This window comes from Python bivittatus, unplaced genomic scaffold, assembly GCF_059951505.1.
Source record: "Python bivittatus isolate LINGU-HERP-01145 unplaced genomic scaffold, Pbiv_v1 ctg000810_np1212, whole genome shotgun sequence".
Classification (NCBI taxonomy): domain Eukaryota; kingdom Metazoa; phylum Chordata; class Lepidosauria; order Squamata; family Pythonidae; genus Python; species Python bivittatus.
This window is the reverse complement of record NW_028277111.1, coordinates 2,324,860-2,347,043: the sequence shown is the minus strand read 5'-3', so window position 1 is coordinate 2,347,043 and position 22,184 is coordinate 2,324,860. Positions and strand designations below refer to the sequence as shown.

At 44.3% G+C, this 22,184-nt stretch overlaps 1 protein-coding gene across 1 annotated transcript; it reads right to left on the bottom strand.

Annotated features, from left to right (window-relative positions):
• Positions 1-1,877: 1,877 nt before the first annotated feature.
• Positions 1,878-21,377, bottom strand: LOC148213927 (vomeronasal type-2 receptor 26-like). The gene is made up of 4 exons (XM_088129314.1): positions 21,303-21,377; positions 7,199-7,438; positions 6,272-6,551; positions 1,878-2,677 (listed from the first exon to the last, which is right to left on the bottom strand). Exons 1-4 carry the CDS (start codon positions 21,375-21,377, stop codon positions 1,878-1,880), a joined length of 1,395 nt encoding a protein of 464 aa, XP_087985440.1.
• Positions 21,378-22,184: the final 807 nt, after the last annotated feature.

Below are 22,184 nucleotides of genomic sequence, written 5' to 3'. Positions count from 1 at the left end.
CTCCAGCACCACAGTTCAAAGGCATCAATTCTTCGGCACTCAGCCTTCTTTGTGGTCCAGCTCTCACAGCCATACATTATTACTGGAAAAACCATACTTTGACTATGCGGATCTTTGTCAGCAAGGTGATGTCTCTGCTTTTTAATATGCTATCTAGGTTTGACATAGCTTTCCTCCCAAGGAGCAAGCGTCTTTTAATTTCATAGCTGCAGTCTCCGTCTGTGGTGATCTTGGAACCCAAATAAATGAAGTCTGTTACTGCTTCCATTTCTACCCCTTCTATTTGCCAGGAATTGATGGGTTCAGATGCCATGATCTTAGTTTTTGTAATGTTTTACAAAAGCTTTTGCACTCTCCTCTTTCACCCTCATCAAGAGGCTCTTTAGTTCTTCTTCACTTTCTGCCGTTAGGGTGGTATCATCTGCATATCTGAGGTTGTTGATGATTCTCCCTGCAATCTTAATTCCGGCTTGTGATTCTTCCAGCCTGGCATTTCTCATGATGTACTCTGCATATAGGTTAAATAAGCAGGGAGACAATATACAGCCTTGTCGTACTCCTTTCCCTATTGTGAACCAATCGGTTGTTCCATGACCGGTTCTAACTGTTGCTTCTTGGCCCGCATACAGATTTCTCAGGAGACAGGTAAGATGGTCTGATACCCCATCTATTTAAGAATTTGCCACAGTTTGTTGTGTTCCACACAATCAAAGGCTTTTTCATAGTCAATGAAGCAGAAGTAGATATTTTTCTGGAACTCTCATGCTTTCTCCATGATCCAGCGAATGTTGGCAATTTGATCTCTAGTTCCTCTGCCTCTTCGAAACCCAGCTTGTACATCCGGTAGTTCTCGGTTCACGTCCTGTTGAAGCCTAGCTTGTAGGACTTTCAGCATAACCTTCCTAGCATGTGAAATGAGTGCAATTGTGCAATAGTTCGAGCATTCTTTGGCATTGCCCTTCTTTGGAATTGGAACGTAAACTGACCTTTTCCCATTAAACACGTATTCTTTCTTTCTAAACCGACTGAAGAGAAACTCACCCAGCAAATACCGGACTGGCATTTCTGAAGGCTTTTCAACCTTAACAAATAATAAGAAAAAACAAACTCCAAAGTGATTAAAAAGATGAGATTTGGTCGAACTTGGTCGAATCCTGCAACTCCCAGCTGATCTCAAGAGACCACAAAAACATCTGTTTCTGCCATCTCCTCCCCCCTCCAAAAATAACTTCACTGTCCAGAGTATACATGGACAATCTCCAGATCTCTTCTTGATCTGGGGAGAAATTTCAGCAGTCTGGATCCAATACCCAACTGCCTTTTCGGCCGTAATTGCTCCTGTTATCTGCGGAACGTCAGTTTGCCATTCCACCCTGGAAGTGACTATGACATCCGTTCCCTTCCTTAGGCCAGTCCTTTTCACCACAACCATCAATAGAAAACTTTGTGCTTCAAGGTAATGGTGTCCTGGTCTCCAGGTCAAATGTACCTTTCAGCAAATTCTATATTCATCCAAAGGATACATGAACACCCACATACTTTACTATACACTCAAAAGCAAAGAGAAATGGGGATATCAAATATATTAATTAATTTATTAAAGCAATGTATATGGCCGCCCAACTTGCTCATGGTAACTCCAGGCAGCTTACAGAAATAAAAACCAAATACAAACCAACTACACCCTCACAGATTAAACAACGGATAATCCATTTCTATCATTTGAAGAAATGATAGAATTAAAATGATACACTTGAAAAAACTGCAGTTCGTGGTTTTTTAAACTTTTTTTAAGAGCATTAAAGTGTCAAATACTCTTTGCTAGAATTACTAACTGACATTTCTGGGAACCACCTACCAAAACTGACTTAATGACTTTATTTTGACATCAACTGTTCTTTTGTATTCAATTCTGGCCTAAGAACAATTATATAGCACTTGGGGATGAAGACGCAGGCCAGCAGACCAGCACTGGAGGCCAAGATGGAGAAGACCTGCACGGCCACCATGTATTTCCCCTTGGTGCTCAGGTAGGTGGGCACAAAGGAGACCCAGACACTGCAGAAGACCAGCATGCTGAAGGTGATCAGCTTGGCTTCGTTGAAGGCCCCAGGCAGATTCCTGGCCAGGAAAGCCACCACGAAGCAGATGGCAGCCAGGAGGCCCATGTAGCCAAGGGCGCAGTAAAAGATGGTGACAGAGCCCTCATTGCATTGCAGGATGATCTCTCTAGGATGAGAGTGCAGGTCAGCATCAGGAAATGGGGGAGAAATGCCCAACCAGATGCTGCAGAGCACAGCTTGGAGACCAGAGCAGGAAAGGATGATGGAGTTGGCCAGGCTCTTTCCCAGCCACCTCTGCACTGCATTCCCTGGCTTTGTGGCCAAGAAGGCTAACACCACCATGACCGTTTTGGCCAGGACCGAAGAGACAGCGAGGGAGAAAACGATGCTGAAGGCTGTTTGTCGGAGCAGGCAGGTGGCTCTCCTTGGCCGGCCAATGAAGAGGAAGGAGGTCAAGAAGGAAAGCAGGAGCGAGACTAGGAGGATGTAGGAGAGATCCCGATTGTTGGCTTTGACAATTGGAGTTTCCTGGAATTTAAGGAAGATTCCCAAGACAAGCCCTGCAATTAAAGAGAGGAAGAAGGCAAGGGAAGCCAGGAGGATCCCCAAATGTTCTTGATAGGATAGGAAGGTTTTTATCTTGGGTATACAGCGATCTTGATTGATGTTTGGATGCTGATCTTCTGGACATCTGGTGCATTTTTCTGCATCTGAAAAAGAGGAAGAGGAAGATCACTCATGAGGCATGCGCTTCAATCAAGTCCATAGTTTGGGTGAAATTGGAGATGGTGAGAAAGGTTGCATGTGAAGGATGTCAGGATGCAGTGAGAATGAGGACCTGGAGAGATGGGGGTTCCCCTCCAGCAGTGCCATTTCTTAAGGTTGCTTTAATTTGGTTCCTTTGGGTCTCCCGTGCCTGGAGAACAAGAACCAGTCCTTTGTTATGATTTTTTGTTCACTGAACAATGGCTTACACATCCTGGCTTAATATTAGGTGTGAACATTGTCATTGATTGTGTCACTGATAAATTCCCAGATGGGTACCAAATACAAAGAATACTTTTGTGGTTTATATGATGTCCCATATTTGATACCCACAGAGTTGTATAGAAAACTAATATTCATATTTATGCAGGAAAAGACAAAAAAAGATGAGAGAGTCCTCAATTACTTGTTAACTTTTGCCTGAGTGGGATGATGATGATGATGATGATGATGATGATGATGATGATGATGAGTGAGTTCTATTTTTTTCACTGATTGCTGTGAAATAGGGAATCCGCCAGAGAAGAAAATGAAAGAAAATGCTTCTTCCTTTCACTCCAGCTAGAGGGGGAAGAAACTGACAGAACTGTCCCTTTTACATATTCCAGGAAAGAAGGGAGGGAGGGAGGGAGGGAGGGAGGGAGATGATAATTTAAGTCTTCTCTTTGCTTGCGTTGTAAGGGAAAACTGGCAGGCCTTTTTCCAATTTCAAGGAAGGAAGGAAGGAAGGAAGGAAGGAAGGAAGGAAGGAAGGAAGGAAGGAAGGAAGGAAGGAAGGAAGGAAGGAAGGAAGGAAGGAAGGAAGGAAGGAAGGAAGGAAGGAAGGAAGGAAGTAAATTCCACCACTTCACCACTGAGATTATGTGGAGGTGACCTTCAAGATGAGTTGAGCTGAGGACATCATCATGAATTCCTGCTTTTGACAAACTGCTTGACGGCCATCTTCCCACCAGGGCAAGAAGTATGGGTAAGTCCTCAGTGATGATTCCCCACCCCTACCCCACATTACAGAGAGATTTGAGAAGTTGGAAGAGCCATGTAGACTGTTAGGTCTACCATCTTTATTCAAATCAATGAACTTTGGCTGCCCACAGAAATGGGGTTCCATCTAGATATGGTGAAGTGGAGGAAGTCCTGGTAAATACTTTTCCAAAGGCACCTCCAATGTCATCTTGCCCTGGTAGCCTGGAAATTCTCAAGAAGAGGGTGAATCACAAACCGAAACATGAACGGTTTAGGTTGAGAATGAAGAGTAAGAAATGCCATATTCTTTGTATTGCTGAGATCTCATTGGTCCAGTATCTTCCCTCACTTTAACCTCTAGTTTGTTTCTTATCCCTCACTAGGAAATATATTGTATATATTATAAGGAAGGAATGTTTTAAAAGCCAAACTTTTGTTGGGGTATACTGACTTCCCAAAGTCAGCCCCTTTCTTCTGGTGTCACCCACCTTCCTGGGTGGAGAAGGTTCCTTCTGCGCAAGGAAGACAGTCGTAGCAGCACGTGGGCCTCCCTTCCTGAGCCACCTTCACTGACCCAGGAGGACAGCTTTCCACACACCTGGAAGGAGGCAGGGGCTGAATGGAGAGAGGAAGAAGATCCAGGAAATGAATTTCTTTCCAGAAAGGAGACAAAGGAGGAAGAGGTTGATGACCTCCACTTCAAGGCTTAGATTTACTCAGTTTGAAGCTTATGAAGTCCTACAGTTCATTACCTTGAACTGGTTGGAAGTTGCTTCCCATGTTGACGTTCTCTTCTAACTTTTCACACATTGCCATTTTTTAGACTTCGAGTCTGAGTTTACATACTAAATACCTGAAGAGAAGCTTGGATGGTTTCTTTGCTTTGGCCACAGGAAATCATCTTGCTCCCATGGCTCAAATCTTTCTCCCTTTGCAGAGGAGTAATGAATACTTTTCTTCAGCAGTGAAATATGTATTTCTGATATCTGGACATTGAACTAAATAATGTGGTTCCTTTCTGGGAGAACTTAGATGATACTGAAAGGCACCCCCTCCCCCAAGAGTGCAATCCTCTGGGCAAGAACTTCAGAAAAAAGGAAATGAAGATTTAATCCCACCTTGTTTGACACTTCCATTTCTGCAGTAGCATTCTGGCTGATCACGAACGTGACATCCAGGGATCCCTGTCTTTCTAGTCTCCCAAACCTCACTTTCTCGAAGGATGTATTGTCGATAATCTCCCACATATATACATCCAGGTCTGCCGACAGGTCTCCATTCTCATCCAAATACACCCCATTTATGGAATTATTGTAAAACTGAGGGTTTTGAAGAAAGGAATGAAGCTGAAATGGAAGAGAAAATGGATATGTTTAGATAGGACCCAACATTCAATGGGAAGAACCCTTCCTTTGTACTAGGAGTGAACTGAACATTTCTCTCTCTACACACAAAACTGAAATTTCAGATACATTTTCCAACTTCTTCAGGGGAGAATCTGTAAAGATTTGAATCATATTAATAGCAGAGTGAGGGCCATCTTTATTTGAATCATATTAATAATAATAATAATTTATTAAACTTGAATGCCATCCAACTCTCAATGACTCCGGGGCGAATCACAGCAATCAAAGAAACTACCAATAAAATCAATCAAAAACAAAGATAACAGATGGCAAAAGATGCAATGTAGTGAGGGGTCTCACTCTCCGTCGCCAAAGGCCTGGGTGAAGAGCCAGGTCTTCACAGCTCTTCTGAACTACAGCAGAGTGGGGGCCATCTGGATCTCGGGGGGGACCTCATTCCAGGTGCTGGGACAGAGAAGGTGCACTTCTGGGGTCCTGACAGATGACCAGGCCCTATGCCATGCAGGACTTTGCAGGTAACAACCAACACCTTGAATTGCACCAGGAAGCAAGGTGGCAATTTGCTACCAATTTCTTGACTTGGCCAAAATGGAAGGACTGGAATCAGCCTTAAAAGCCTGTCCAAGTTTCCCCAACACTTATACCAGTGTTGCTGAACCTCAGCTACTTTCAGACACTGGCTGGGGAATTCTGGGAGTTGAATTCCACACATCTCAAAGTTGCTGAGGTTGAGAAACTCTCCCTTATACTGAATCAAGGCTGTGTAATTTTGAATTTGTTTCCCACTCTTCCTTCTATCTCTGGACTGTGTAACCTCTTCTCCAAGTCTCTCCTTTATGCCTCCCACCCTCCCTCCGAACAGAGATTGCAACAGACAGGAAAGGTGTGAAGGGAGAGACTGGAAAGTTGGAAATCAATCAATCAATCTATCTATCTATCTATCTATCTATCTATCTATCTATCTATCTATCTATCATCTATCTATCTATTGTATTCAGAATAATTTAATTTTTCCAAATATCTGCCCAGTTTTTACAATGCCAAATGGATTCTCAGCTGACAGAAAAAAAAATACCTGCCATCCTTTCAATCTTGCAGTTTCCATCTTTTTACCACCTTTCATCTTTATCCTCTTGGATCTGGACTCATAGGCTGCATGTAAGGCCCAGGCCACAGCCCAGATGGTGTGGTAACTGAAATAGCTGTCCTGAGACAGGATCTGATCCATCTCCTCCTGGGGCAGAGTCTCCGCTTCTTCTCTCTCTCTGCACCGTCTCCAGACTTTCACGGAGAAGGCATCCTTGGTGTAGGAACAGTTGAAGGATACATACGCTAAGTCTCTGATGGAATTGTAGAAATCCATCGTGATAGGAGACATTGCCATTTGGTTTCCCTTCATGAGAAAGGTAAAAATGTTGTGAATGAATCGAAAGGGAACGTCTGCATTTACCACGTAGTTGGTTACGTCCCACCAGAATGATGTGATCACAACTTTTCCTCTAAGAGGCTGCTCAAATGATTTAAGTACAAAATAGAGCATATATATTCCCCCAGGGATTAAATCTTTCTCTGCACCATAAAGAAAGACATTCACTTCTCTCCAGTTCTGATATGGCCTGGCATCTGTGCTCTCTGGATACATAGTTGTGGAAATGGTTTCTGATAAAACTGGACAAATGCCATTCCTTTCCAGCATGGAAGTCAACATCCTCAGGAATTTCTGGCCCTGGTCAGAGTCTTCAGCCATCAGACCAATCAAGGTCCACCTGAAATGGAGGAGCAGCTTGACCATCCCCGGGTACTGGAATCCTTCAGCAGGAAGCATTGGGTAGAAGAAAGGAAACCGAGTTTTGTCATTCAGAATCTGGGAAACAAAACTGTAGCTGATCTGAAAAGATTGAAAAAAGATCGAATTTTGAATTTAACATCCAAACTTCAATGCCTATCATTTCTATAAGAAAACTGTGACCTTCATTTACAACTCAGGGCCTCTGGTTGAAGGTTACATGAATGAAAACTGTCTCCCCAGCGCAGACACACCTGAGGGATTTTGTAGGTGCCCAACATGTTCGAAATCTGGATGGAGAAGTCAGCGTCATCCCCTTCGAGAATGGCTACTGTGTTTCTCGGCCTTCCACAGTTGTAGTTGGGGACATTGGCCTCCCCGTCTGCAAGCAGGTCCAGCAGAGCATCTGAAGTCTTTCCTGCATGGTAATAGTTTTCATAAATGTTGTAACCCAGAGAGATGTTGGGCAAGAGACGGGAATCCTGGTTGATCTCCTGGGTGGCAAAAAGGAAGGATAACATTTTCCAATCTTCAGTCAATAATTTGCTGCAAGTATAAATTTATTACAACATCATTAATAAAGGAAGATTTTGTTCCTTTTTCACAAAAACACTTCTAACACATTCAAGCACCAGACTTTCTTTGAATGGATGACAGCACCTCTAGAAGTATGAAGATGGAAATAAATTTTAAACCCTCCCCAAAACTGTATCAATAAAATTATGAGGTTATACTTCAAAGGCACTATCACAGTTTGTGACATAAAAATAATATTTCGGGGACCCATTTAATCCCCTGTTCGGATGGATTGTTTCATCTCTCCTAAGAACGGTGGGAGGGATCCCCAGAGATCTTACATATTTCAGAGGAATCTTTCTACTTATATCGCATATCAAGTCCTCAATGCGTTCCTGAGGTTGTCAGTCTGTTTGCAGTTCAAATGAAATTTCAGGCTGGCTTTAAATATTCTGTCTGCCTCTCTTCCTAGTGAGTTTCTCAAATACTTCGCAGTAGTTTGCCCTGTTATCCAAATTAAATATGGGGTTAACTTGAAGTTAATGTTGGAAAGGAACATTTAGACCACACTCACTCTCTCCCACAACACGCTCAAAATGAACTGCTGTGACTATTAACAAAGCCAATAAGTTATCAATTTCTGGACAGGTTTAGATTTTCAAATCCTTTCTCCACAATCATTTCCGGATTGGAGATTTAACTTATCCCACTGATAATGAAGGGGGGGAAATATAGCATTCCTGGGTTTTGGTTTTTTTGTATGTGCATCCCTGACAAGCCCTTGGTGGGCCAAGGGAGGGGTGGAAGGGAGGAACCACATCTCTTCTCCATCCAGCACCTACATCTGCCCAGAGGAGGTCAAGGAAAGTGGGTGTTTCCTGCCTCCTTCAAAGGCAAGCAGGAGACTTCATCCTTCCTGTCTGAACAGGGCAGGAATTCAGTACTTGAGAATTTCAAGGGTGGCTCCACAGCTGCGGGGTGTGAAATGGATACCCAAGGCTGAAACTGGACAGAAATGGAGAAGAACTAGCAGATCAAGGGGATAATTCCTGGAAAAAGAAGAGGGCTGGAACTCTACAAATCAGTCAGAAATGGAGTGCCTGAAATGCAGTGCAGGAAGGTGGACTTGCCTGTGTACTGGGCTCAAAGGAGTTGTGTTGAAGCTTAGTGGTTCAAAAAAAATCTTGGTTGCAGAGATTATGCCACCAATGAGAAGCTCTCCTGGCCTGTAATAATTCTGTGGGTCAAACTCATCCCTCTTCTGAGTGAGGAGGCATTTGGCTTTGAGCATCCCACAGACTCCCTGGGGCCACCGAAGCAGCACAAGGAGCAACATGATGGAGCCTCCAGCCCTGCGTCTGCTTCGAAAAAAGAGCGAGAAGAAGAGATGGAAGAAACCAAAGCCCTCTTCCAAGACAGAAGCATCAAGGGCTTTCCTGATCTGTACAGAGATCAGCCAAGGTTTCATATCTGAAAGACAGGCGGTAAACGCAGCCCCTGCCTGCCCTAAAAGCCTCCCCAGGCTCTCTTTCTCCAGAGCCATTTATGCACCCAGGATTTTCCAGTGCCACGACATCAGCCCACAAGGCTTTAGGGTCATATCAAGATGAACGCATGTAACTGATATGTTTGCGCCAAACTTTCTGAAAGTTTGCAGAAAGCCTCTAGAGATTTAGCACCAAGACTACAAATAAATGACTGTGATTTGGATAATGGTAAGGAGGAGAGACACCCCTGCTCTGAACTCTGAATGAGTCAACAGGCAGATACCCAAAGGGGAAAGTCGCAGATGGGCTACAAAGTTTCAGGATGAGCCAATTGGCCCTAAAGTTCTTGGAAAGCATCTTTCTAAAGTCCACTATCAATGCAGTTTTTTTAGCATGGGTGTGAACAGTAACACATCAATATGGATTTGGTTGGTCTTGATTTGTGATGGATATTAGCTTTCTTTATTATATCCGCCAAGGACCTGCTGAGATGGGTGGTTGCTCCTTTTTTCCATGTAGGTCAATATGAGAAGCAGAAAAAGTGTTCCTCTTTATTGACTTCTTATTTCTTATACCTTAGCCAAAGGGGGATGTCCCAAAAGCTGGATAAATTGAGTCCAGATTTCCTATGCCACCCCCAGACTGAAGGTGAAAGTCAGTGGTCTTTTCTCATCTACTTTTTCTCTCCCTGCGAAAGTGCTAGACAGGGATCTCAGCTTTCTCCCTTGATTGTAGATGCTTCCCTGGAACCATTAGACCAGTTTATACTAGCCACGGTTCCTGGCAGAATTCATGAGAATATGAAGTGGTCTTATGTACAGTGGATATTTCAATCATAGCTCTGATGTACTTGATTAACACAGGTGGAGGATAATCTGTCAATTTAGGCCAGTAGGCAAAGATTTGTCTCATCATACATAACCATTTTACATAGGAGCTGAATTTATTAGCTACTTAGTTATTCTCATCCCAGGGGACCTTTCTCAGATAATCATGTTCAAGATGAATATGAAGAAGTTTCCTTCAATATTATGAAGTCTTTAAGCCTCGCCCTTTGTTATACACACTCTGAACATGGAAGGAATTCCCAGAATACTGGATACCTAACATGGAATTCCTAGATACAATGCAGTCAAGAGTTTCAGAACTTCAGTCTTCCATTCCATAATTGTTTCTGAGAAATGATAGAATTAAAATGAGAGACTTGAAAAAACAGCAGTTTGTTGTTTTTTTATTTTTTTTTAAGAGCATTAAGGTGTCAAATACTCTTTGCTAGAATTACTAACTGACATTTCTGGGAACCACCTACCAAGACTGACTTTATGACTTTATTTTGACATTAACTGTTCTTTTGTATTCAATTCTGGCCTAAGAACAATTATATAGCACTTGGGGATGAAGATGCAGGCCAGCAGAACAGCACTGGAGGCCAAGATGGAGAAGACCTGCACGGCCACCATGTATTTCCCCTTAGTGCTCAGGTAGGTGGGCACAAAGGAGACCCAGACACTGCAGAAGACCAGCATGCTGAAGGTGATCAGCTTGGCTTCGTTGAAGGCCCCAGGCAGATTCCTGGCCAGGAAAGCCACCACAAAGCAGATGGCAGCCAGGAAGCCCATGTAGCCAAGGGCGCAGTAAAAGATGGTGACAGAGCCCTCATTGCATTGCAGGATGATCTCTCCAGCCTGAGATTGCAGGTCAGAATCAGGAAATGGGGGAGAAATGCCCACCCAGACGCTGCAGAGGATAGCTTGGAGACCAGAGCAAGAAAGGATGATGGAGTTGGCCAGGCTCTTTCCCAGCCACCTCTGCACTGCATTCCCTGGCTTTGTGGCCAAGAAGGCTAACACCACCATGACTGTTTTGGCCAAGACTGAAGAGACAGCAAGGGAGAAAAGGATGCTGAAGGCTGTTTGCGACTTTCCCCTTTGGGTATCTGCCTGTTGACTCATTCAGAGTTCAGAGAGGTGGTGTCTCTCCTCCTTACCATTATCCAAATCACAGTCATTTATTTGTAGTCTTGGTGCTAAATCTCTAGAGGCTTTCTGCAAACTTTCAGAAAGTTCGGCGCAAACATATCAATTATGTGCTTTCACCTTGATATGACCCTAAAGCCTTGTGGGCTGATGTCATGGCACTGGAAAATCTTGGGTGCATAAATGGCTCTGGAGAAAGAGAGAGCCTGGGGAGCTTTTAGGGCAGACAGGAGCTGCGTTTACCCCCCGATCGTTCAGATATGAAGCCTTGGCTGGACTCTGTACAAATCCGGAAAGCCCTTCAAGCTTCTGTCTTGGAAGAGGGCTTTGCTTTCTTCCACCTCTTCTTCTCCCTCTTTGTTCGAAGCAGATGCAGGGCTGGAGGCTCCATCATGTTGCTCCTTGTGCTGCTTCGGTGGCCCCAAGGAGTCTGTGGGATGCTCAAAGCCAAATGCCTCCTCACTCTGAAGGGGGATGAGTTTGCCCCACAGAACCATTACAGGCCAGGAGACCTTCTCATTGGTGGCATAGTCTCTGCAACCAAGGTTTTTTTTGAACCACTAAGCTTCAACACAACTCCTTTGACCCCAGGATACAGGTAAGTCCATCTTCCTGCACTGCATTTCAGGCACTCCATTTCTGAATGATTTCTCAAGTTGCAACCCTCCTCTATTTCCAGGAATTATCCCCTTGATCTGCTAGTTCTTCTCCATTTCTCTCCAAATTCAAACTTGGGTTTCCATTTCATGCTCCGCAACTGTGGAGCCTCCCTTCAAATTCTCAAGTACTGGATATCTGTCCTGTACAGACAATAAGGATTAAGTCTCCTGTTTGTCTTTGAAGGAGACAGGAAACACCCACTTTTTTTACCTTCTCTGGGCAGATGTAGGTGCTGGAGAGAGAAGAGATTCTGGTTCTTCCCTTCTACCCCTCCCTTGGCCCACCAAGGGCTCATCGGGGACACAAAAAATGCAGGAATGCTGTATTTTTTCGCCTTCATTATCAGTGGGATAAGTTAAATCTCCAATCCAGAAATGATTGTGGAGAATGGACTTGAAAATCTAAACCTGTCCAGAAGTTGATAACTTATTGGCTTTGTTAATAGTCACAGCAGTTCATTTTGTGTATGTTGTGTGAGAGAGTGAGTGTGGTCTAAATGTTCCTTTCCAACATTAGCTTCAAGGTAACCCTATATTTAGTTTGGATAACAGGGCAAACTACTGTGAAGTATTTTAGAAGCTCACTAGGAAGAGAGGCAGACAGAATATTTAAAGTCAGCCTGAAATTTCAGTTGAACTGCAAACAGACTGACAACCTCAAGAATGCATTCAAAACTTGATGTGCAATATAAGTAAAAAGATCCCTTTGAAATACATGAGATCTCTGGGGTTACCTCACACTGTTCTTACAAGAGATGAAACTATCGATCCAAACGGGATGAAATGCCCCCTCCCAAATGTTATTTTCATCTCACAAACCATGATAGTACCTTTGAAATGCAATCTGATATATTTTATTGATGTAGGTTTTTTTGGGGGGGGGGTTCTTAACATTTATTTATTTATTCATTTATTTTACATTTCAAATGTGTCACTGCCAATCTCACTGTGGGCTGACTATGGGCGGTTTAAGTAAAAATAAAATAAATATTGACTAAAATATATAAATATTAATTAATGAATTAAAATATGTTAAAAACACACTTTCTTTATAATACTTCCAAAAGGCAGATGTTAATTAGGTGTTAATAAACTCGGGGCGCATCATCAAGGTGCCAGCCATCCCCAGGGTCGATTGTATCTTCCCTCGCCGTAGGCAAGCTGGCAGAGCCAAGTCTTCAATTCCCTCCGAAAAATTGGGAGGTCACAAACCATGATAGTACCTTTGAAATGCAAGCTGATATATTTTACTGATGTCATTTTTGGGGGGTTCTTAAGATTTAGCTTCATCTTAATGCTTTTAGAGATGCTGACATCCATTCAAAGAAACTCTGGTGCTTGAATGTATTAGAACTGTTTTTGCAAAAAAACAAAGAATGAACAAAATCTTCCTTTAATTAATGATGTTGTTGTAATAAATTTATACTTGCAGCAAATTATTGACTGAAGACTGGAAAATCCTATCCTTCCTTTTTGCCATCCAGGAGATCAACCAGGATTTCCATCTCTTGCCCAACATCTCTCTGGGTTACAATATTTATGAAAACTATTACCATGCAGGAAAGACTTCAGATGCCCTGCTGGACCTGCTTGCAGAAGGGGAGGCCAATGTCCCCAACTACAGCTGTGGAAGGCTGAGAAACACAGTGGCCGTTCTCGAAGGGGCTGACGCTGACATCTCCATCCAGATTTCAACCATGTTGGGCACCTACAAAATCCCTCAGGTGTGTCTCACCTGGGGAGACAGTTTTCACTCATGCAACCTTCAACCAGAGCCCCTGAGTTCTAAATGAAGATCATTGTTTTCTTATAGAAATGATAGGCATTAAAGTTTGGATGTTAAATTTAAAATTCCATCTTCTTTCAATCTTTTCAGATCAGCTACAGTTTTGTTTCCCAGATTCTGAATGACAAAACTCAGTTTCCTTTCTTCTACCCAATGCTTCCTGCTGAAGGATTCCAGTACCTGGGGATGGTCAAGCTGCTCCTTCATTTCAGGTGGACCTTGGTTGGTCTGATGGCTCACGACACTGACCAAGGCCAGAAATTCATGAGGACGTTGACTTCCATGCTGGAAAGGAATGGCATTTGTCCGGTTTTATCAGAAACCATTTCCACAACTATATATCCAGAGAGCACAGATGTGAGTCCATATCACAACTGGAGACAAGTGAATGTCTTTCTTTATGGTGCAGAGAGTGATTTAATCCCTGTTGGAATATTAGTTCTATATTTAGTACTTGAATCCTTTCAGCAACCTGTTAGAGGAAAAGTTGCGATCACAACACTCTGCTGGGACGTAACCAACTATGTGATAAATTCAGACATTCCCTTTCGATTCATTCATAGCATTTTTACCTTTCTTATGAAGGGAAACCAAAGGCAGAGTCTGCTTATACAATGGATTTTTACAATTCTATCAAAGACTTAGCATATGTATCCTTCACATGTTCCGACACCAAGGATGACTTCTCTGTGAAAGTCTGGAGAAGGTGCAGAGACAGAGAAGAACTGGAGACTCTGCCCCAGGAGGAGATGGATCGGATCCTGTCTCAGAATAGCTATTTCATTTACAACACCATCTGGGCTGTGGCCTGGGCCTTACATGCAGCCTATGAATCCAGGTCCAAGAGGACAAAGATGAAAGGTAGTAAAAAGATGGAAACTGGAAGATTGAAAGGATGGCAGGTATTTTTTTTTTCTTCCTCTCTCCTGCAGCTGAGAATCAATTGGGCATTGTAAAACCTGGGAACATATTTGGAAAAATTAATTTATTCTGAATACAAATAGATAAATAAATAGAATTTGAATTTTCCTGTCCTCTCCCTTTTGCATTCCCTTCACTCCTTTCCTGTCTGTTGCAATCTGTGTTGAGAGGGAGGGAGGGAGGAAGTAATAAAGGAGAGACTTGAAGAAGAGATTACGTAGTCCAGTGGTAGAAGGAAGAACGAGAAAGGAACTCGAATAACCCAGACTTTATTTTGTTCAGTATAAGGGATGGGGGAAACTTGGACAGGCTTTTAAGACTGATCCCGGCCCTTCCAGCTGGGACAGGTCAAGAAATGGATACCATAGGGGTTCCAGAAATGCTACTTTATTTCTGTAGGATGTGGTAACAACAATCTTGAAAGCCTGTCCAATGTTCTCTCTGTCATATCTCGCAGTGTTTGTCCAGATACTATGTGTTCAAACAATGAGTTAATAGGCAACATTATTACCTCTTCAATAATTTTGAAAAAAAATATTTTACTTACTAATATTTATTAACACCTCGGTATGCCCATGTAATATCTCTGCTTCATGAGTTGAACTGATTGCTAGCTGGCTTCCCAATGGAATTCACAGTGCTGGTTGTCACCTGTAAGGCCCTGCATGGCATAGGGCCTGGTTCTTTGGGGGAGCTTTTGTCTCCCATAACATCTGCCTGGCCCATTTGGTCCTGCAGGGTTGGCGCATTCTAGGTTCCTTCAATTAAACAATGTCATGTATCAGGACCCCAGAAGTGCCCCTTCTCTGTAGCAGTGCCTGCCCTCTGGTATGAGATTCCACCAAGATCCAGATGGCCCCCACTCTGCTGTTAATGAGAGGGGGGACGCAGTGGCACAGGGCTTAATGACGCTGGAGTTTGCCGGTCAGAAATGGTCAGCATGCCAGCGGTTCGGGCCCAGCTCCACATGACGGGGTGAGCTCCCATCACTCGTCCCTAGCTTCTGCCAACCTAGCAGTTCGAAAGCGTTTCCATCTGCGAGGAGATAAATAGGTACTCCCATTTCAGTGGGAGGAACCGGCAGCCCTGCGCGGGGAGCAGAATCCGGTGCTGGACCCAACGCTGGACACAACCAGCGCGATCGGTGGGAAAAGACCCACAGAGAAGGAAAAAGCCTGGATGTGCTGTGACTCCCTAGCGACTGCTGCTGGCCATATAGCATAGAGGTTAATGTTAGATAGAGATAAATTAATTATATATGTATGTGTTGTTAAAGTTGTACTTTGTGAGCTGCCCAGAGTTCCCCATTGGGGGGAGATGGGGGGAGAATAAATTTAATGTATTATTATTATTAATGTGATTCAAATCTTTATAGATTCTCTCCTGAAGAAGCTGGAAAATAAATCTGGAATTTCAATTTTGTGTGTAGAGAGAGAAATGTTCAGTTCACTCCGAGCACAAAGGGAGGGTTCTTCCCATTGAATGTTGGGTCCTATCTAAACATATCCATTTTCTCTTCCATTTCAGCTTCATTCCTTTCTTCAGAACTCTCAGTTTTACAATAATTCCATAAATGGGGTGTATTTGGATGAGAATGGAGACCTGTCGGCAGACCTGGACGTACATAAGTGGGAGGTTATCGACAATACATCCTTTGAGAAAGTGAAGGTTGGGAGACTAGAAAGACAGGGGTCTCTGGATGTCAAGTTCATGATCAACCAGAATGCTACTGCAGAGATGGAAGTGCTGAACAAGGTGGGATTAAATCTTCATTTCCTTATTTCTGAAGTTCTTGCCTAGAGGATTGCGCTCTTGGGGCAGGGAGTGCCTTTCGATGTCATCTAAGTTCTCTCAGAAAAGAAGCACATTTAATTTACTTATTTATGTATTTATTCATTTATTTATTTATTTATCATATTTATATAGTCGCCCATCTCACACAAGGTGACTCTGGGCGGCATGCAACACTTACATAATAAACACATAAAAACAATTACACATAAACAACTGTAAAAACACACAAAACAGGAGGAGATAAAATCAGTGAGGGAGCCATCGTAAAATCTCCCTGGTCCCCTGGGAGCCCCAGGCCTGTTCACAGAGCCAGGTCTTGAGGGACTTCCAGAATGTTAAGAGGGATGGAGCTAATCACACTTCTGGGGGGAGGAGATTCCACAAGGCGGGTGCCACGGCAGAGAAGACCCTCCTGGGACCCCCCAAATGCAATTCTCTAGCAGATGGGATCCGCAGCAAGCCTTCTCTGCCAGATCTGATGGGAGGGGCAGATGTAATCAGAGAGAAGCAGTCCCTCAGGTAACTGGCCCCATGCCATGAAGGGCTTTAAAGGTCAAAAGCAGCAACTTGAATTGGACCCGGAAGCAAACTGGTACCCAATGCAATTCATGGAGCAGAGGTCTAACATGTCCTGTTCTAGAAGCACACATAACTGCCTGTGCCGCTGCATTTTGCACCAGCTGAAGCTTCCAGATACTCTTCAAGGGCAGCCCCATGTAGAGTGCATTACAGAAATCCAAACAGGAGGCGACCAGGGCATGAGTGACAGTGATTAGGTCCCTCTGATCTAGGAATGGGTGCAAGTGGCGCACAACACGAAGCTGTGCAAAGGCCCTCCTAGGCACGACTGCCACCTGCTCTTTAAGCAGGAGTTATGAGTCCAGGAGGACCCCCAACTCCACACAGGGTCTGTCTGGGGCAGTGCAACCCCATTCAGTACCAAAGATGGCATAGCTCTAGCACCAGAAGGCCCCAGAACCCACAGCCACTCAGTCTTGCCAGGGTTCGGTTGAAGCCTGTTTTTCCCCACCCAGCCCCTCACAGCCTCCAGGCACCGGGATAAGACATTCACAGCATCGTTTAATTCGCCAGGGGCAGAGAATATAATTGGGTATCATCAGCATACTGATGATGCCTCACCCCATGGCGACGGATGAGCTCACCCAGCGGCCTCATGTAGATGTTAAATAAGAGAGAAGATCAACACATTCAAACCCACTCCCACTCCCACGCAGACCACTCAGCCTCCAGGACCTCCTTCCTCCCCCACTGCTCCCACCAGCTGGCAGAGGCTGCAGCCATTCACCCTCCCACCAAGCCCACCTCTGCCTCTCACCCAGAGAAAGGCAAAGAGGGGGAATAACATTCAGTTTCCAGCGGGAAGCCCACAGTCCAACTCCTAGGCACCTCACCATTAAATGGGAGTAGTGGTGTTTCCTTCTTCTTCTTCTCGAGGCTACCGGAGGGAAGCAGAAGGGCCGCTGCAGGGGAGGGGGGTCTACAGCTGTCAGCCACTCCACTGCAACCCCCCACACTATCTAGCCCCCACCCACACCGCCAGAGGCCAGCGTCCAGATGGCAAGCCACTGATAGACTGTAGAAGGCTACAGCACCCCAGAGCTCCAAGACACAGTTGGGGAGCTCCTCAGCGCTCCCCAGGGAAACAGCTGGGGCAGTTCTCCAAAGCAGTGCGAGGAAGGCCCTCAGCAGCAGCAGACTCCTCCAGCCAAGCCAGCTAAACCAGTCCAAAAACGCTGCTTCCAAGTTCAAAAAAGCCACCAAGATCACAAATGCGGCAAACGCTGCAAACACAGCAACTCCAGCAGCAGCTGAGCTAGTCCCAAAAAACGCCGCTACCAAATTCAAAGGAGCCGCCAAGTTTACAAACGCAGCAAACACAGTCAGGGCAGGAGGCTTGGCAAGAGCTGCAAAACGATAAGCGCTGCCGTTGTTCACACTCCTCCAGCCGAAGAAGTCCAAACGACCCCGAGCAGTCCACCTTCTATAGGGGTGAGTGGCAGTCCAGAGCATCCTCCACACTACAAACACGCACACAGCAGACACATACAAAAACATAAAAGTAAAAGGGCAGAGGCTCCACAGCTCTCATTCTCCCCACCATCTTAACTGGAAGCTCCCTGCCATCTTAACCAGTTACCTTCCTAACTGATTTTTTCTTCATCCAAGTTGCAAGAATATCTTGCGCTTTATCATTATGGCTCTCCACCTGCAAAGTACTCTGAGATAAAGGCCACACCATGACTCGAAGGAAGCACAACTTCTTACAGTAATCTTCACAGGGTTTCTTCTGCTTGCAGATCTTCTTTTCAACTTCTCCCCATACTATCCATATGGTTGTATTCAGGACCTGCTGTTTGGAAGACAACTCAGCAGACCTTGCTTGGGCTCCAAAGCAAAGTTGAGACCGATTCGCTCATGAACAGGAGGCCACCAGAAAGACGTCAGGCTATAGACTAGAGTGTAAGATCAGAAACCGCCTCTAAGGAAGACACTACAAGCATATTCTGTCCAGTTGCCAAGAAAACTCTATGAATGTATCCTTAAGTCACTTAGAGTCAAGTAGATCCACCTCTTTCTAATCTAACATTATTTAGTTCAGATGCCTATCAGAAATACATATTTCACTATTCAAGAAATGTATTTATTACTCTTCTGCAAAGGGAGAAAGATTTGAGCCAGGGGAGCAAGATGATTTCCTGTGGCCAAAGCAAAGAAACCAACCAAGCTTCTCTTGAGGTATTTAGTATGTAAACTTAGAATCGAAGTCTAGAAATGGTAATGTGTGAAAAGTTAGAAGAAAAGGTCAACATGGGAAGCAACTTGCAACCAGTTCAAGTTGATGAACTGTAGGACTTCATAGGCTTCAAACTGAGTAAATCTAAGCCTTGAAGTGGAGGTCATCATCCTCTTCCTCCTTTGTCTCCTTTCTGGAAAGAACTTCATTTTCTGGATCTTCTTCCTCTCTCCATTCAGCCCCTGCCTCCTTCCAGGTGTGTGGAAAGCTGTCCTCCTGGGTCAGTGAAGGTGGCTCAGGAAGGGAAGACCATCTGCTGCTACGACTGTCTTCCTTGCGCAGAAGGAACCATGTCCACCCAGGAAGGTGGGTGACACCAGAAGAAAGGGGCGGACTTTGGGAAGACCATATATCCCAAAAAAACTTGGCTATTAAAACATTCATTTCTTATAATGTATATAATATTTCCTAGTGAGGGATAAGAAACGAACTTAGAGGTTCAAGTGAGGGAAGATACTGGACCAATGAGATCTCAGCAATACAAGGAATATGGCATTTATTACTCTTCATTCTCAACTTAAATCTTTTTATGTTTCAGTTTGTGATTCACCCCCTTCCTGAGAATTGCCAGGCTTCCAGGCAAGATGACATTGGATGTGTTTTTGGAAAAGTATTGATCAGGACTTCCTCCAGTTAACCATATCTAGATGGAACCCCATTTCTATGGGCAGCCAAAGTTCATGGCTTTGAATAGGGATGGTAGACCTAACAGCCTACATGGCTCTCCCAACTTCTGGATTCTCTCTGTAAGGGGGGTGAGAAGAAAGAAATCATCAGTGAGGACTTAGCCGCACTTCCTTCTTGCCCTGGTGGGAAGATGGTGCTCAAACAGCTTGTCAAGAGCAGGAATTCATGATGATGTCCTCAGCTCGACTCACCCTGAAGGTCATCTCCACCTAACCTCAGTGGTGAAGTGGTGAAACTTCCTTCCTTCCTTCCTTCCTTCCTTCCTTCCTTCCTTCCTTCCTTCCTTCCTTCCTTCCTTCCTTTCTTTCTTTTTCAATGAAATTGGAAAGAGACCTGCCAGTTTTCCCTTACAAGGCAAGCAAAAAGAATACTTAAGCTATTATCTATCTCCCTCCTTCCCTTCTTTCCTAAAATATATCTAAAATGGAGAGTTCTGCCAGTTTCTTCCCCCTCTAACTGGAGTTAAAGGAAGGCACACTTTCTTTCATTTTCTTCTCTGATAGATTCCCTATTTCACAGCAATTAGTGAACAATATAGAACTTGATCAGCAGCAGCAGCAGCAGCATCCCACTCAGGCAAAAGTTAACAATAATTGGGGACTCTCTCATCTTATTTCCCACAATGAAATAAATCTCTCATTTCTTCCTGTCTTTTTTTGCACAGGTATGAATATTAGTTTTCTATAGAACTCGGTGGGTAACACATATGGGACATCATGTTTGATTTCACTACATTCATATAAACCACAAATATATTCTTTGTATTTGGTACCCATCTGGGAATTTATCAGTGACACAATCAATGATGATGTTTACACATAACATTAAGCCAGGATGTGTAAGCCATTGTTCAGTGAACAAAAAATCATAACAAAGGACTGGTTCTTGTTCTCCAGGCACGGGAGACCCAAAGGAACCAATTTGTTGTTGTTGTTTAGTCGTTAAGTCGTGTCCGACTCTTCGTGACCCCATGAACCATATTGCGCCAGGCCTTCCTGTCCTTCACTGCCTCCCTGAGTTTGCTCAGTTTCATGCTCATTGCTTCAGTGATGCTATCTAACCATCTCATCCTCTGCCGTCCTCTTCTCCTTTTGCCTTCAATCTTTCCCAGCATCAGGGTCTTCTCCAAAGAGTCATCTCTTCGCATTAGGTGACCAAAGTATCTGAGCTTGAGCTTCACTATCAATCCTTCCAATGAGCAGTCAGGGTTGAAAAGGAACCAAATTAAAGCCACCTTAAGAAATGGCACTGCTGGAGCCATGTGAGCCATGGAGGGGAACCCCCATCTCTCCAGGTCCTCATTCTCACTGCATCCTGACTTCCTCCACATGCAATCATTCTCACCAACTCCAATTTCACCCAAACTATGCACTTGATTGAAGCTCATGCCTCATGAGAGATCTTCCTCTTCCTCTTTTTCAGATGCAGAAAAATGCACCAGATGCCCAGAAGATCAGCACCCAAACATCAATCAAGATCACTGTATAACCAAGATAAAAACCTTCCTATCCTATCAAGAACATTTGGGGATCCTCCTGGCTTCCCTTGCCTTCTTCCTCTCTTTAATTGCAGGGCTTGTCTTGGGAATCTTCATTAAATTCCAGGAAACTCCAATTGTCAAAGCCAACAATCGGGATCTCTCCTACATCCTCCTAGTCTCACTCCTGCTTTCCTTCTTGACCTCCTTCCTCTTTATTGGCTGGCCAATGACACCCACCTGCCTGCTCCGACAAACAGCCTTCAGCATCCTTTTCTCCCTCGCTGTCTCTTCGGTCCTGGCCAAAACGGTCATGGTGGTGTTAGCCTTCTTGGCCACAAAGCCAGGGAATACAGTGCAGAGATGGCTGGGAAAGAGCCTGGCCAACTCCATCATCCTTTCCTGCTCTGGTCTCCAAGCTGTCCTCTGCAGCATCTGGCTGGGCATTTCTCCCCCATTTCCTGATGCTGACCTGCACTCTCAGCCTGGAGAGATCATCCTGCAATGCAATGAGGGCTCTGTCACCATCTTTTACTGCGCCCTTGGCTACATGGGCCTCCTGGCTGCCATCTGCTTCCTGGTGGCTTTCCTGGCCAGGAATCTGCCTGGGGCCTTCAATGAAGCCAAGCTGATCACCTTCAGCATGCTGGTCTTCTGCAGTGTCTGGGTGTCCTTTGTGCCCACCTACCTGAGCACCAAGGGGAAATACATGGTGGCCGTGCAGGTCTTCTCCATCTTGGCCTCCAGTGCTGGTCTGCTGGCCTGCATCTTCATCCCCAAGTTCTATATAATTGTTCTTAGACCAGAACTGAATACAAAAGAACAGCTGATGTCAAAATAAAGTCATAAAGTGCGTTTTCTTAGGTGGGTCCCAGAAATGTCAGCTAATAATTCTAGCAAACAGTATTTAACACTATCATGCTCTTAAAAAAAAAAAAGGAAACACCAACTGCTTTTTTTTCAACTTCATCATTCTAATTCTATCATTTCTTCAAATTATTGTAATGGATTATCCCTTTTTAATATATTTGATGTCCCTGTTTAACCTGGAGACCAGGACACAATTACCTTGAAGTACAAATTTATCTATTGATGGTCCCGGTGAAAAGGACAGGCCTAAGG